The sequence below is a fragment of the Megascapheus bottae genome, chromosome 7, assembly GCF_031878675.1.
Source record: "Megascapheus bottae isolate mThoBot1 chromosome 7, mThoBot2.hap1, whole genome shotgun sequence".
NCBI classification, from domain to species: domain Eukaryota; kingdom Metazoa; phylum Chordata; class Mammalia; order Rodentia; family Geomyidae; genus Megascapheus; species Megascapheus bottae.
This window is the reverse complement of record NC_143515.1, coordinates 51,304,064-51,319,497: the sequence shown is the minus strand read 5'-3', so window position 1 is coordinate 51,319,497 and position 15,434 is coordinate 51,304,064. Positions and strand designations below refer to the sequence as shown.

The 15,434-nt window shown below is 39.5% G+C and overlaps 1 protein-coding gene across 3 annotated transcripts in view; it reads left to right on the top strand.

Moving 5' to 3' along the window:
* Ppp1r21 (protein phosphatase 1 regulatory subunit 21) overlaps positions 1-15,434 on the top strand; it is a 63,206-nt gene that overhangs the window by 22,812 nt on the left and 24,960 nt on the right. For all 3 annotated transcript variants that reach the window (XM_090336977.1, XM_090336975.1, XM_090336976.1), the window contains exons 7-14: positions 1,504-1,598; positions 5,175-5,227; positions 6,157-6,306; positions 8,212-8,313; positions 8,403-8,491; positions 11,291-11,427; positions 13,414-13,506; positions 14,958-15,085. In XM_090336977.1, the coding sequence (XP_090193103.1) occupies positions 1,504-1,598; positions 5,175-5,227; positions 6,157-6,306; positions 8,212-8,313; positions 8,403-8,491; positions 11,291-11,427; positions 13,414-13,506; positions 14,958-15,085 (847 nt within the window). The remainder of the gene's footprint in view (positions 1-1,503; positions 1,599-5,174; positions 5,228-6,156; positions 6,307-8,211; positions 8,314-8,402; positions 8,492-11,290; positions 11,428-13,413; positions 13,507-14,957; positions 15,086-15,434) is intronic.

Genomic DNA, 15,434 nt, shown 5'->3' with positions numbered 1-15,434 from the left:
GCAGGCATGTCCTGGGGCTCTCATACTGAAGACTGGGTACTCTCTGTTCCAGACTCCCCCAAGGAGAAGTCTGGAATGTGGACAGTAATTTTTGTGCCGGCATTTTTCTGGTATATTTTGAATAAAATAGATGTTTTATAATTTAGAGATGTCTAAATTTTAAAATAGTTGCCTAATAAGGCACATTAAAGTGATACATTTGTGGTACATAACATATTTTTTATTAAAGAATTTATTAACATTGATTTTTACATCATATTTCAAATGACATGTTTAACAAACAAGTGTTTAAGAAGGGAATCTCTATATACAATCACTGGCACTTAGTTTTTAGAACATAATAAAAATTAGGCTAAGGGTTTGTATATCATAGATTCATATTAATTTATGAAATAAAATATTATATCTATAGAGTCATAGGGTTTTTTTTTGTTGTTGTTGTTGCCAGTCCTGGGCTTGAGCACTATCCTTGGACTTTCTCAAGGCTAGAAGCTCTACCACTTGAGCTTCAGCACCATTTCCAGCTTTTTTCTATGTATGTGGTACCGAGGAATTGAACCCAGGTCTTCGTGCATGCCAGGCAAGCATTCTACCACTAGGCCAAACTCCCGGCCCCTAGAGTCATAGGTTTTTATGTCTATGTAGTTCTGTTTATATTTCCAATACCATGTCCATAGCATTGGGTATGCAAATATTGAGTCCTCGTTCTTGTACTGTTTGGATCTAATAGTCACATATTAAGGATACCATGCGCCTTCTGTTCCTTTGGTCTTGAATTGTTTCACCCAACATGATTACATAACATATTTTAAGGCCTTCATAATACTTGAGATTTTAATAGAATTGATCAAGTGAATTTACTTCAATTCATTACATTGGTAGAAGTAAATGCATGATTTTGATGCATACTTTGTTCTGATAATTGAACCAGAACAGAAACTGGCAGCTTTTAAATGGTGACAAACCCCCGCAACCCTCTGATGTAATAATTACAGAAAAAGAGTCCTTTTACAGTGATATTTGAATAAGTATTTACTTGTATGATAATAAAATTTGTGCTTGGGGATGGAAATTTAGAATTGTATAACATACTGAGGTGTGATACAGTCCTTCCTTCAGGACCCTTAGGTGTTTAAGAATGCAGATGTAATATTTCTCTTTATCTTTATTTTGGCATGTGAGCTGATCTGGGACTTAAACTCAGGGCTGGATTCTGTCCCTGAGCCTTTTTGCTCAAGGTACTCTCCCATTTGAACTACATTTCCACTTCTTACTTTTTGGTAGTTAATTGTTGAGATGAATTTTACAGACTTTTCTGCTTGGGCTAGCCATGAACCAGGATCCTCAGATCTCAGCCTCCTAAGTAGTTAGGATTATAGTAGTTAGGGTTATAGCTTCTCTTCATCACTTATCAGCTGTCAGCATTGTGTCTCCAGCCATGGAGGTAACCAGTGATGATTCCCTGATTACTTGTAATATGGTTTTGTATCTTTTCTCTTTCAGTCAATTACAGTTAAAGCATCTCCATGAAGATTTGTCAGGTAGATTAGAAGAATCCTTATCAATCATCAATGAAAAAGTTCCTTTTAATGATACAAGTAGGTATTTGATACCATTTTATATTATTTCCAACTCTGAATCTGTTTGTGGTAGGCATATGATCTCTAATTTCCTTGGCAGCAAAACAAAACAAAAGCACGAAATTGACCCAACTGAGGGTTGCTTTCTTTTTGTTTTCTTCGTTAGCTTTGGCCTTCATATTTCATAGGGAGATTTCAAATGGTCATGTAACTACTCCAAAGCTAGTCATCTTGGAAGAAATACAAATGCATTTTTTTGTCTATAATTAGAATTAAGATAAAAATCCTTCACATAAATTAGTTGAATATTTGTGTAAGCAGAGTGGTTCTTGATGGGGGAGAGCCTAGTGACAGGAAGCTGGTAAATTCTGCTTCTTGTTCATCTTGGGAGTGGTCAGGCCAGTTATGTTCTCAGGAGCAACAAAAAAGTCCTTTTCAAAAAAATGAAGACACTTAACCTATGTAATAGCTTCCAGATTTGTAATCTTTAGACAAGAATTCAGACAAAACCTTGAAAGCAAAGAAAATATTTAGTTGTTTAGATTTTGAAACTTCTTTGAATTAATAAACATTTGCTTTTTCTACAACTGCATGATTGAACTTGATTTTTACTTCCCCTAAATTTTTCTTAGGAAAGACCTAAGCAGAAGGAGAAAAAGACCGATGAAACCCCAGGAAAAAAGTAGTTTAATCTAATTCTAAAATCAGTGCACAGGTCATTGTTGTCTCAGAAACCTAAGATCCCCCTTAAAAACAGCACCATTCTCTACCTACTGCATCAATGGAAACCATATTATATACCTTTAATTTCCTGAATTTGAAATCTTAGATTTTCATCTTCCCTTTAATTCTTGTGTCATTCTTCTGGTTCTTTTTTGGTCATGGGGCTTGAACTTGGCCTGAGCACTGTCCTTGAGCCTGTTTGCACTGAAGGCTAGTGGTCCACCACTTAAGCCATAGTTCCACTTCTGCCTTTTTCTGAGTAGTTCATTGGAGATAAGAGTCTCACAGACTTCTCTGCCCTGGCTGGCTTTGAACTGTGATTCTCAGATCTCAACCTCCTGAGTAGCCAGCATTACAGGCATGAGCCAGCAGCACCCAGCTCCTTCAGGTTCTTATAACTCCTTTTAACTCTCTTTTGGAGTTTTCCTTTTCTAGTACTAATTGTCACTTAGTTACAGGTCCTTGTCACATCACATCTCGTGTGTGTTACTACTTTCAGTCCCAAAATATTTACAGATCATTTACCAAGTGCCAACATGGGTTTGTAGCATAAGAACTGAACATTTTATCAGGTAAGGATCTCTACCCTCAAGGAATTCACAGTCTAGTAGAGCTGAGATAGATACAGAAGTGTCTGTGTGGACAGTACAGACTGTCTGGTGTCATAAAGAATCACTTACTCTAATGAGTGACTGAGGAAGCCTTCTCAGAGGAGCATGTTTTGAATCAGGCTGGTGTGCATGAGCAAGTTTTATTGGGCAGAGAGGAGAGAAAAGAGCCAAGGAATTGCATGAAGGGAATTATAGGTGGGATGAAGCTGCTACCATTGGCTTAGGAGCAGAAGTAAAGATTGACAGCTGTCTGGGGTGCATGGGATATGGAGAGCAGTGACAGGTTAGTTCTGCAGAGGGGAGGGGAGGACTGTATCTTAAAGATTGAGGATTTCATTCACAGGGTACTCAGGTTGTCTGAGAGGTTTCTTAGCTAGGGAGATGAGATTTGTGTACTGACAAGGTTTGTCTACCTATAAAACATAGATTGCCTTAAAGTGAGAGGGAAGAGACTGGGGCTTTTGTGATGACAGTTCTGGTGAGCCAACATGGAGGCTGCAGACGTGACTGGCAGGGCGGTGCCGATGGTTTTGTGGAAGGAAAAGAACAGCTTGGTCCTGTCAGGGAGGCAAGGAGGAAGATGGTGGCAATTGACACAAATAAAAGGTATGTTAGAGCCAGGTACTGGTGGCCAGTTGCCACCAGCACTTCTGCCTACTCAAGAGGCTTGAGATCTGAGGATTATGGTTCGAAGCCAGCAGGGGCAGTAAAGTCTGAGACCCTTATCCAGTTAACCACCAGAAAAGCTGTGGCTCTAGTAGTAGAACACACAAACTAAGAGACAACATCTGAACATCCTGAGTTCAACCGCTAGGACCATCACCAGAAAAAGAAAAAAAAAGGTTATGTTAGTTTTTCATCACTATGATAAAAATACTTGAGGTAATCAACTTAAAAGGTTTGGGGGCTAGGAGTTTGGCCTAGTGGTAGAGTGCTTGCCTAGCATGCACTAAGACATGAGTGTGATTCCTCAGTACCACATACACAGAAGAGCTGGAAATTGTGGTGTGGCTCAAGTGGAAGAGCACTAGCTTTGAAGAAAAAGCCCAAGGATAGTGTTCAGGCCCTGAGTTCAAGCCCTGAGACTGGCAAAAAAAAAAGAAGAAAAAAGGAGGTTTGTTTTAGCTCACTTTGTCAGAGGCTCAGTCCATGTGTAAAGGAGGAGGTAGCAAAAGTACATTCTTGATTTGGCCAATCTAACAAGAATAAGAATCTCAAAGTTGTTTTGATTTGCATTTCTTTTATGGCCAGGATTGTTCCTCATGTATCTGTTTGCCATTTTTTCTTCTTCTTCTGAGAAGAGATTTGGAATAGATATCCTAGGAGGTATGATAGGGACATAGAAATGAATCCTGGGTTGTTAAGTAGAGTCAAAGCTCCCCTGAAGAGAGGTGGAATGCTTTATATCAGACCTTGTTCTGGGTTTATGTGAGCAAAAAGCATGGTTGAAATGATAGGCCAGGCTGGGGTGGAGGCAGAGGCAGGGCTCCAGGAGGGCTGATGGAAGTCATGTATTGAAGGATGGGAATTGAGTTAGGCTCACCTAGCCAGGTTATAGCAGTGGCTTTCTAATCAGAGAGCACTGATGAGAACCATACAGGGATGATCACAATGAGGATTTGGCTCAGATTATTCTTCCAGAGCGCCTGGATGGGAGCTGTGAAAGACCTGAAGTAGTGAGGAGAGGTGGTCACTGAGATGAAGGGTGTTCAGGAAGGGTGAGGCCTAGTGTTAGCAAGCCATCAGAGGTTGATGAGAGAGAGACTCAAGCCTGGAGGGGAAGGATTGTGAGAAAGACAGTAAAACTAGGCTAGGACAGTTAGGATAGGATCACTGGTAGCAGCAGACAGTGATAAATTTCCCAACATTGTCATGTTTTGGAAACTGGTATTTTTGGAGTATTATAAACAACTGGATGACAATCACTCAAGGAGAACGACAGATGACAGCAATAACATCATGAACCTTCTGAGTAATCTTGATAAGCCCTGAAAAAGTATTTGAAAGATTTCTTACAACTGGAAGCATGTACATTAGGTTGTCTTTTTAATCCTGAAGTTAAAAAATTATATAAGTATTACTTTATATGTGGAAACACTAATTCCATTTATAGATTCTGTTTACACTGTGACTATGTCATTGGTGTTTTGAATTCTCATGCAAAGCTGGCTTTGCTGCAGAACATGTGTTACTTTGCAGATCAGCTGTTTTTCTGTGCATGTGAAGTGAGAGATTAATGTGCCTCCTTTTTGTTTTGTAGAGTATAATCAGTACAATGCACTCAATGTCCCGCTGCACAATAGACGGCATCAGGTAAAGAAGGAAGTATATGTTCTGGTGTTCAGCCATGTGTGCTCCAGAAATAAGGATTCATGTGCTAATCGATGCCTTCCTTTCTTGTCTGTTTTTTTTTCTGGCTCATTTTTTAAAAAATGGTATAACGTTTCTTTGTACATTCATAAATAATACTGACTTTCATTGTCTCCTTTGTCTGTTAACATTAAAATTAAATTATAGCATGCCTTAATTTTTTGACCCTTGATTTTCTCCCTCCCTTCTTTCCTTCCTCCCTTCCTTCCCTCTCTTTTTTCTTTCTTTCCTCCTCTTTTTCCTCTCTTTCTCCTCTTTCTCTTTTTCTCTGTTTCTCTTTGTTGCACTCTCTCTTTCCTTCCCTCCCTCCCTTCTCCCCCCTCCCCCACCCCATTCTTGTCCATTTTGGGCTTGAACTCTGGGCTTGGGTGCTGTCTCTGAACTCTTCAGCTCAAGGCTAGCAATCTGCCACTTGAGCCACAGCACCACTTCTGGTTTTCTGGTGGTTAATTGGAGATACGAGTCTATGGCTTTTCATGCCTGCATTGGCTTTGAACCATGATCCTCAGATCACAGCCTCCTGAGTAGTCACAGGTGTGAGCCACCAGTACCCAGCTACTTTCTTTCTTTTGGCCTCACTTATATTAATCAAGTATTCTGGAGCCCTGCTCTCTGTTCCTGAGCTGTACTTTTCTTTTACATTAGTAAATCTTCTGTGTTCTAGTTTAGATGGAACACATATATTTTCCAAAGCTAGTGGCCTTTTAATTCATTTAGAAAGGAGAATTAAAAAGTTCAATGAGAGCAAATGAATTTAAACCAGGAAATATTCATACTAGACACCAAATATTTTTCTCTAAAAGCAGACTTAATAAAGTTTTCAAATAATAATTTGATATTGATAGTTGACTTTGTATACTTTTCATTTAAAGCTGAAGATGCGAGATATTGCTGGGCAGGCCCTGGCTTTTGTTCAAGATCTTGTGACAGCTCTTCTGAACTTCCATACCTATACAGAACAGAGAATTCAGATTTTTCCTGTTGATTCTGCCATAGATACTATATCGCCATTGAATCAGAAGGTAAATTTAACCCAGACTATTTCTTCCTGCCTTAAACAAGTAGGGAAAACAAATAGGGAATTATTTATTTTCAAATCACTTCTGTGGAGCACATGGAAAGCCTGTTACTAGTTATGGCTTTGCTCTCGAAACAATGCCGGACAAAAATAGAGTTCCTTAAGAAATTAAATACTAGGGAACCTGCTAAAAGACTTCAGTGTCAGATCCTGGAGCATGGTCTAGGGGTAGAGTGCTTGCCTAGCCTGCATGAAGCCCTGGTCTCGATTCCTTGGTACCACATACAAAGAAAATGCTGGAAGTGGTGCTGTGGCTTAAGTGGTAGAGTGCTAGCCTTGAGAAAAGCCCAAGGATAGTGCCCAGGCCCTGAGTTCAAGACCCAGGACTGACCAAAAAAAAGACTTCAATGTTAGTGAGCTAGTGAGTGGCTAGTGATTGGAATGGGATCGTTAGGGAGGGGAGATAAAAGCCTTTGATGTCAAGAAAAGGATTCTTTGGGAATTTGAGCTGGCCTTCCAGAATGAGAACACTTTGAATAGAAGGAGAGAAGAGAAATAGATGTGAGCAAATTCATACAGCAGGAAGGCATGATGGTGTGAGGAGAGACATGACAAAGGGGTAATGATGAACAACCATTTTTTTATGCTGATACTGGGGCTTGAACTCAGGGTTTGGGGTACTCTCCTTGACCTCTTTTGCTCAAGGTCAGCATTTTACCATTCAAGCCACAGTTCTGCTTCTATTTTTTTTTTTTTTTGTAGTTAGAAAAATCTTACCAACTTTTCTGCCACTTTTCTTCCTGGGCTGGCTTTGAATCACCATCCTCAGACCTTATAGGCATGAGCCTGAGGACAGACCAAGGATAGATCTTCACTGTCCTTTAGGCCTTTGCAGTGTTTTGACCAGGGATGACGTAATGAAAAGTGCCATCTTATTGTTGAAAAGGTTAACTTGGTAGATTTTTTTTCTTTCTTCTTGTTTGTAGTTGCTGCCCTTTCACCATTGGATATCAAAATAATGTGTTATAAGTATAGCTGACATTTGTTCTGCCTTTAGGGATGTGGATTATGAGTGAAATCTCACATCCAGTTGAGATTCCAGAGCAATGTCAACTGAGACCTTGAGGTTTAAACGAGGAGTTCTTAGACTTTCTGATTCCTTTTTCTTTAGTCCACATGCTTTTCTTTGACTTGATAGATTTTTCTCCTCTCTATCCTTTTTTTTTCTCAGCTAATTCTAAAAAAGCTTGTTTTGCAAAATCTCTTCCAATTGAAGAGGTAGAATAAATAATAATGAGTATATTATTTATCACTATGAAATATGTTGCTCCCTAAACATAGTGGCTTAAAAAATCATAATTTGTTACTTCACATAGTTTCTGTTAAAATTCAGGAACAGAGTAACTATAGAATTTTTGGTTTGTAATTTCTCAGAAGGCTTCACTGAAGATGTCACTGGGACTCCATTCATCTTGAACCATGATTCTGCCAATTTCAACCTCCTAAGTGGCTAGAATCCTATAGCTGTGGGCCACCAGCACCAGGCTTTTTAGCTTGTATTTTTTTTAAATATGAAGTATATAGTGTGAAATCAACTTTGTGTGTGTGTGTGTGTGTGTGTGTGTGTGTGTGTGTGTGTGTGTGTGTAAGGACACTAGTCTGCCACTGCTGTCAACCAGTCTATTTCCTCCAATGCCTGGTTGCTCACGGTGTCACTCTTCTGCTTCATTGATTTGGACTGGGGTGAGGAATGGGGATATTACTTGGGACTCATCAGAAGGGAGTATATGGGGAAAAACCAAATTTCACCGAAAACTTTCAAAAGAAATTATTCTTATAACTCCACTTGCAAGTGTGTTGATATATATTTTCCAGTGAATAAATTCACAATTTGTTTTCTCCAATTTAGTTCTCACAATACCTTCATGAAAATGCTTCCTATGTCCGTCCCCTTGAGGAAGGAATGCTGCATTTATTTGAAAGTATTACTGAGGACACTGTGACCGTCCTGGTAATTTTCTTCCTTGTCTATGTCTGGAAGTGGGGAGCTCCTTTGGTCCAGTAGCACTTTTAACTTTGATGTTGTTTTTTCTTTTCCAGGAGACAACTGTGAAAATGAAAACTTTTTCAGAGCATCTAACCTCCTACGTATGTTTCCTTAGGAAGATTCTTCCTTATCAGTTAAAAAGGTATTCCCCTGAAGACCAGGGAGCTTGGGGAACTGTTGGAATCTGACTTGCTCTGCAGTTGATCAAACAGGACCCATGCCTCTTGTGATCTGCCTGACCCACTGTGGCACAGCCCATGAGGACTTGTGTGCACAAGGAAAAGCATGTTGGAGAATGGAGTTGTCTGTCAGCAGTAGTCTTCAGTAGTGCTATTCTATGATGATGTAACAGCCATGTAATGGTGTGAATTGGGATCTTCAGTAATCATTTATGACATAGCTACTGAAATGAATATATATTGTTTTTTTTTTTTTTGTGCCAGTACTAGGCCTTAAACTCAGATCATATCCTTTAGCCTTTTGGCTCTAGGTTGGCACTTTATTACTGGAGCTACAGCTCTGTTTCTGGGTTTTTGATAGTTAACTGGGGATGAGTCTTATAGACTTTTCTACCCTGGCTGGTTTCAAGCCTTCATCTTCACTTCTCAGTCTACTGAGTAGCTGGGATTATAGGTATGAGCCACTGGTGCCTAGCAGTTTAGGTGGCTTTGAAATAGCATGTTCTTATTTTTATTATTGGTGATTTTTAAAAATTATAGAAAATGTATGGCTCTCATTTTGACACTTAGTAACTTTAATATTCTGCCTTAAGTATTTGTAGAAAGGAAACAAAAATAATATATGTCTCTGGAAATTTTTATGATGAAGCTTTGTTATTTTTGATGTAAAATAACTAAGCTTCCTATTTCAACTAAATCTTTAGGTTAAAAAAAGGACAGTAAATTGGAACATAGGTTTAGCTCCTTATAAATATTGAAAATATAAAATTGTAACATTTAAAAATTATGCTTTAAGCAACATCTTATTTTCTATTTACTGCATAGCAAGGTATTTAACCAAATTCTGTAACTTGTGCATATAGAGGACTTTAGGAATAGAAAATTATGACTTTAATAGTGATGATTTTAATTTCATTTAGACCCTTATATGTTATAGCTTAATATTCAGTATTTTTTGAAAATTGTCTAAATTTAACATTAATATTGAATAAACTTTTATGGTTTGGCTTATAGTTAAGAAGATTCTGTTTAAGAAGCCTTACAAGCCAGGCACTGGTGGCTCATGTCTGAAATTCTGGCTTCTCAGGAGGGTAGGACCTGGAGAATTGAGATTTGAAGCCAGCTTGGGAGAAAAGTCCTTGAGACTCCAAAAAACTGGGCTGGAGGTATATCTCAAGTTAGTATAGTGCCAGGATTGTAGGACTGATGAGTGAGTGGAAAGTCCTCAGTTTACATGTTGGTATTAGCAAAGAAAAAGAAAAGTGTATTGCAAACCACGCACGAAGGCACATTCCCCTTATAAAAATACCTTGAGGCTGAGGTAGGGGAAGATCTTGAGTTCAAAGCCAGCCTGGGCTAAAAAAAAGAACAAAAGAAAAAAATGTTATTTGATACAGCTTGGTATGGTTGTACATTAATTAATTAATTAGCCATTCCTGTGGCTTGAACTTCAGGCCTGAGCACTGTCCTTGGTCTTTCTCAAGGCTAACACACACTGCTTGAGACACAGCACCACTTCTAGCTTTTTCTATGTATGTGGAACCAAGGAATTGAACCTGGGTTGTCATGCATGCTAGGCAAGCACTCTATCATTAGGCCAAACTCCTGGCTCTCATTTTATTTTTATATGATTATCCTTTTTTTTTTTTCCTGTGGTTTGAACTCGTGGCCTGGGCTTTGTGCCTGAGCTTCTCTGAGCTCACAGCTAGTGCTCAGTCACTTGAGCCGCAATGCCATTTCCACTTTTTCTGAGTCTCATGGACTCTCCTGCCTGGGCTAGCTTTGACCAGGTCCTCAGATCTCAACTTCCTGAGTAGCTAGGATTATAGGCGTGAGTTGCACCACTGGTATAGGCATAAATCCTTTCTTGATCTAAGGTTTTTGTTGTTGAATGTTTTACAACATATTTTCAGCCCTCTTTCACTAGTTCATGTTTTTAGATAACTTGGGGGCATTAACTTTATCAGTTAAATTGACAAGTTTACTTGTTACTAGTGGCAAGCAGGCTCAGAATTGACTGAACTATCTGCTGTAAGTAATGTAAAAGTGGTAAGAGAGAGGGATGGACATGGTCATAATTAGGATTATTTGTTTTGGTGTTCTTGAAACAGTGTCTTGCTTTGTAGTGCAGGCTGGTCTTAACTCACAATCCTTCTGCTTCTCAGCTGCCAGAGTTTTGGGATTACATGACCAAGGCTGGTACTTTTGTAGTTTTATGTAAATTTTTTTACTTGGTTGTTCTGTATGTGTGTGTGTGTGTGTGTGTGTGTGTGTGTGTACGTACGCGTACACGTGCGAGTGTGTGCGTGTGCGCATGCACCAGTCCTAGGATTTGAACTCAGGCCTTCAAGCTTTTGTGTCAAGTGGTAGTGTTCTACCACTTGAGCCATAGCTGTACTTCTGGCTTTTTGGCAGTTAACTGGAGATGAGAGTCTCACGGACTTTCTTCCCAGGCTGGTTCAAACCATGATCCTCAGATAGCAATCTCCTGAAGCAGCTAGGAATACAGCCATGATCTACTGGCAACTGGTTAGGTGTATGACTTCTGTCTTTTCCTTCATTTAGTCCTCTGTTGCTCCATTAGCATTTGCAGCAAGTAGTTCTGTGTATGCAAAAACAACAACAACAAAAGGAAATAAGATCAAATTTCTTTTTTGGTAAAATCTGTCCTTGGATATAGATGTTTGAGACATTAAATGGCTTCTAATTGCTAACTCAAAGTCATTCAGATACTTACTTTAAAAAAATCTGCCTATTCCTAGTTTAGAAGAAGAATGTGAATCGTCTCTTTGCACATCTGCATTAAGAGCTAGGAATCTAGAGTTGTCCCAGGACATGAAGAAGATGACAGCTGTGTTTGAGAAGCTGCAGACTTATGTGGCTCTTCTTGCCTTGCCAAGTAAGTGCTCATGACTCAGCTTGAAGTATAAGACTCTGGAAGGGGGGCAGGGGTGGGTAGCTTGGTAGAATGAGAAGAGTATAGATGTGGTGGAGTCAGAAGATTGTGAGTTTAAACATTGCCCTTGGGCAAAACGCTACTTTTCTATGCTTCTATGCTGCCATTTATGAAATGGAGTTATTTCTGTGATTGTTAATAATGTAAAATATTTAACATTTATGATGCATTAAATATTATTTCCTTTTGTCTCCTTCTTTCCCCATCTTCCTTTGTGCCAGTCCTGGTGCTTAAAGTTAGGGTCTGGGCACTGTCCCTGAGCTTGCTTTTTTTCTCTATCACTTATCCTTTCTTCATAAGAGTCTCTCAAACTTTTCTGCCCTCACTTGTTTAAACAGAGATTATCAGACTTGATCCTCCTAAATAGCTAGGATTGCAGCATGAGCCTTGAGTGCCTGATGCCTTTGTTTTTTCCCCCTTTTGTTTTGTTGAAGATCTTACCATATAGCCTAGCTGGTCTCAAACTTATCTTCCTGCCTCAGCCTCAGAAACACTGGGATGACAGGCTTGCACCAACATGCATGGCTTCTAGTGTTTTGTTTTGTTTTGCCTTTCCCCGAAGTCCTGGGGACTGAACTCAGGGCCTGAGCACTGTCATTGAGCTTTTTCTAGGCTAGTACTCTTCTATTTGAGCCATAGCACTACTTCCAGCTTTTTCTGCGTATGTGGTACCAAGGAATTGAACTCAGGGCTTCGTGCATGCTAGGCAAGCACTCTACCACTAAGCCACACTCCTGGCTCTTGTTTCTAGTGTTTGAAGCATGATTTGTTCTGATCTCAGGAGGGCTTGTAGTTTTTTTGTTTGCTGCTTCTCAGTGGCATGCTAGCCTGTAGTCTTAATTTCTATCTCTAATGAATGGGTCAGTTTCCCCTGTGCTTTTACCACAGACTCTGTTTATTTTTTTGAGAGCCACAAGCTTTAAGTTCTCCACATAGTATTGCAAGTGAAGTCAGTTCCTGTGCAAAGAGACTCAGAGCTCTTGCTTTGGAGTTGCCTCTCTGGCACTTACTCTCTGAGACATGGGTTTGGTGTTGCTACATTTCTCTCTGAGTGAAGCCTCCTAGTAGGAGCTAAGTGTTTGATGGGAGGAGAGGGGAAACATCATCCAGTCTTCTTGGTCTGCTACTTTCAATACAAAACTCATATTGAGAAGCTGAGGCAAGGGTGTGTAGGGCCCAGATAGTCTAAGCAGCATATGATCAAGGTAGAGCCTCCATCTCTGGTGTGAGGGATAGATGAAAGAAGGGACCTCCTCCTTACCTTTTGGCCTGTGTTACACAGAACTTAGCTGGGAACAAAATGAAAAATGTATCCTAGGGCTGAGAGGTGGAGGGGAATCCTCTGCTTGTCTTGTTGGGAGTGGGATTTCTGTTTCATTGAGCTGGTAGGGGAAGAAAAAAGTCTTGGTTTGTATGCTCCAGACCTGCTGTAACAAGTATTCTGGAATAAATATTTATTTTTTAACTGTATAAGCATTTCTAGAAAGTTCGCATGATTATTTTTCTCTTCTAATGGTCACCATTTGCTGGGGAGCAGCTATGCAGAGCCCTCATACTGTTAGGAAAGACCTAGGGCCTCATGATGTCTGGATAATGGTGCTAGATAGTAGTGCTGTTAGTGTACTCATAGGCTTAGGGAATGAAAAAATGGGAAATTGTTTATCTGATAATGAGTTGATAATTCATGAGGCTTTCATTCTAAAAAGACCTATTCCTGCTTTGCCAAGTTGTTTGGATTCTTCACCAATACAAATGTCTACATTAGATGTGCCTGAGTTTGTTATTATTACATAGGAATGTTTCTGCAAAAGGTGTAAAAACCTTTGTTTCCAACATGCTATAGGTAAACGTTCTTCCCCAAAATAGAGGGAGGAGGAGGGAGGTTCACTTTGCAGGACAGTGCTTAGGTGTGTGACTTTGGTTTCCTAGGTACAGAGCCAGATGGACTCCTTCGGACCAACTATAGTTCTGTCTTAACCAATGTTGGTGCTGCTTTGCATGGATTTCATGATATCATGAAAGGTGAGCCTTGAAAAAAATGTAAATAAACTTGAAACTTCCTCTCTGAGTCCTACATATTAAGTTTTGAACAAATACTGCCAAGGGTTATAGACCCAAAAAAGGCTCAGTAGCATTTGAGTGATGTGGAATTACACAGCCTCTGCCTTCTGCTTTCCTCGTCTGCTTCATTTCTGAAAGTAAACAGAGTGCTGAGGAGAAATCCTCATGCACAGGACCTCAGCCAGAAACTCGGATCGCTGATTATGGGCAGGTATGTAAAGACTCGCCATTCTGAGGCACTTAGCAAAATCCTTTACCCTTGTTAGAGTATTAGCATGAAGGGATCGAAGAAGCCAGGCTAGCTAGCATTCCCAGAATGAATACACTTTTTTCACCATCCTGAGTGATGGAAATCTTTATATTAAACCTCGATCAGTTTGTAATTGCTTTTTTGCTGCTAAGAATACAGTCTTTCAAAGGGATATATATATATATATATATATATATATGTATATACTTTTTTTTTTGTGGGAATGGAGCTTGAATTTGGCCTGGGCACTGTCCCTGAACTCTTCAGCTCAATGCTACCACCCGACCCCTGGGCCTGGGCATTGTTCCTGAGCTCTTCAGCTCAAGGCTACTGCCCTACCCTTGAGCCAAACCCCATTGCCCTGTTTTTTAGAGGTTTATTGGAGATAAGAGTCTCAGGTCCTTTTGTGCCTGGGCTGGCTTTGAACCTTGATCCTCAGATCTCATCCTCCTGAGTAGCTAGGATTACAGGCCTGAGCCACTGCGCCCAGCTCGAGGCATTTCATATACTTCTTTGTTAGAGTGTGATTTGGAGTCCTCACCAAAATAACACATAGCTCTGTATTTCTTCTCTATTCCCCCACCTCTTTGCCTCTCTTTATTTTGGAAATTGTTGGGGTACAGGAAGGAGAATAGTAAGAGCAATTGCTACCAGTATTGGAAATAGTCCAAGTGTCTAGATGATTCTTTGTGATGTTTAATTCACAGTTAGTGACTAATTTCACAGAAAATGCTTCTTTTTTTTTTTAAGTTTAAGATTGTTTTGTATAAAGCATAAGAAGGGTCTGGAACCTGCTTGTAAACTGGCACATACCTATGACGTTGGGATTCAGCCTTCATCTCAGCTTATTGCCTTCTGAGGGCCCTATCACCCAATCCTCAAATGAGAAAGACTCAGACCCACTGGCAGATGGCTGTGGTGAAAGTGCTAGAAGGTTCTCACTTCCTATTATTTCCACCTTGTACTTGGGGCTGTTCTTTGTCATATTTACTTTATAAATTTGTAAGAATAGATATGAGGAATGGCCTGGTCATCTATATGCAACACACACACACACACACACATACTATATGTGTATATATATATATATATATACACACACACATACTATATGTATAGTGTATACAAGTAGTAAGCTTTGATGTCATTGTTTTTTTTATAGATATTTCCAAACATTATAGCCAAAAAGCTACAATAGAGCATGAACTTCCAACAGCAACGCAGAAGCTGATAATAACTAATGACTGTATCTTGTCATCAATCGTGGCATTAACAAATGGAGCAGGAAAGGTATTTATTCTCTGGCTTGTCTTGACTTTAAATTCAGTTCTTAAGTATGTTCCTTTTAAAAAATAGTAAACTTGGTCTGTCTAAGAATTGTGGAGAAAAAGTTTTCCATGTTTGTAAAATAATGTGATCTCTCCTTTCCTCTTCCTTAGGAAGTACGTTTTTAATTGTTTTCATCTTTAGGTAGAATCATCTACTCAGTTTTTCAAACTGGTAGATTTGTGACAGGTGAGCAGATCACTCACTATTATATTTCAGCATAAGATTGGATGATTTGAGGATTCCACATGGTCTCAAGATAGATCCTTGCTTATGTCATGGAAAGTAATGAGAAGATAAGTAATAAAAAGAA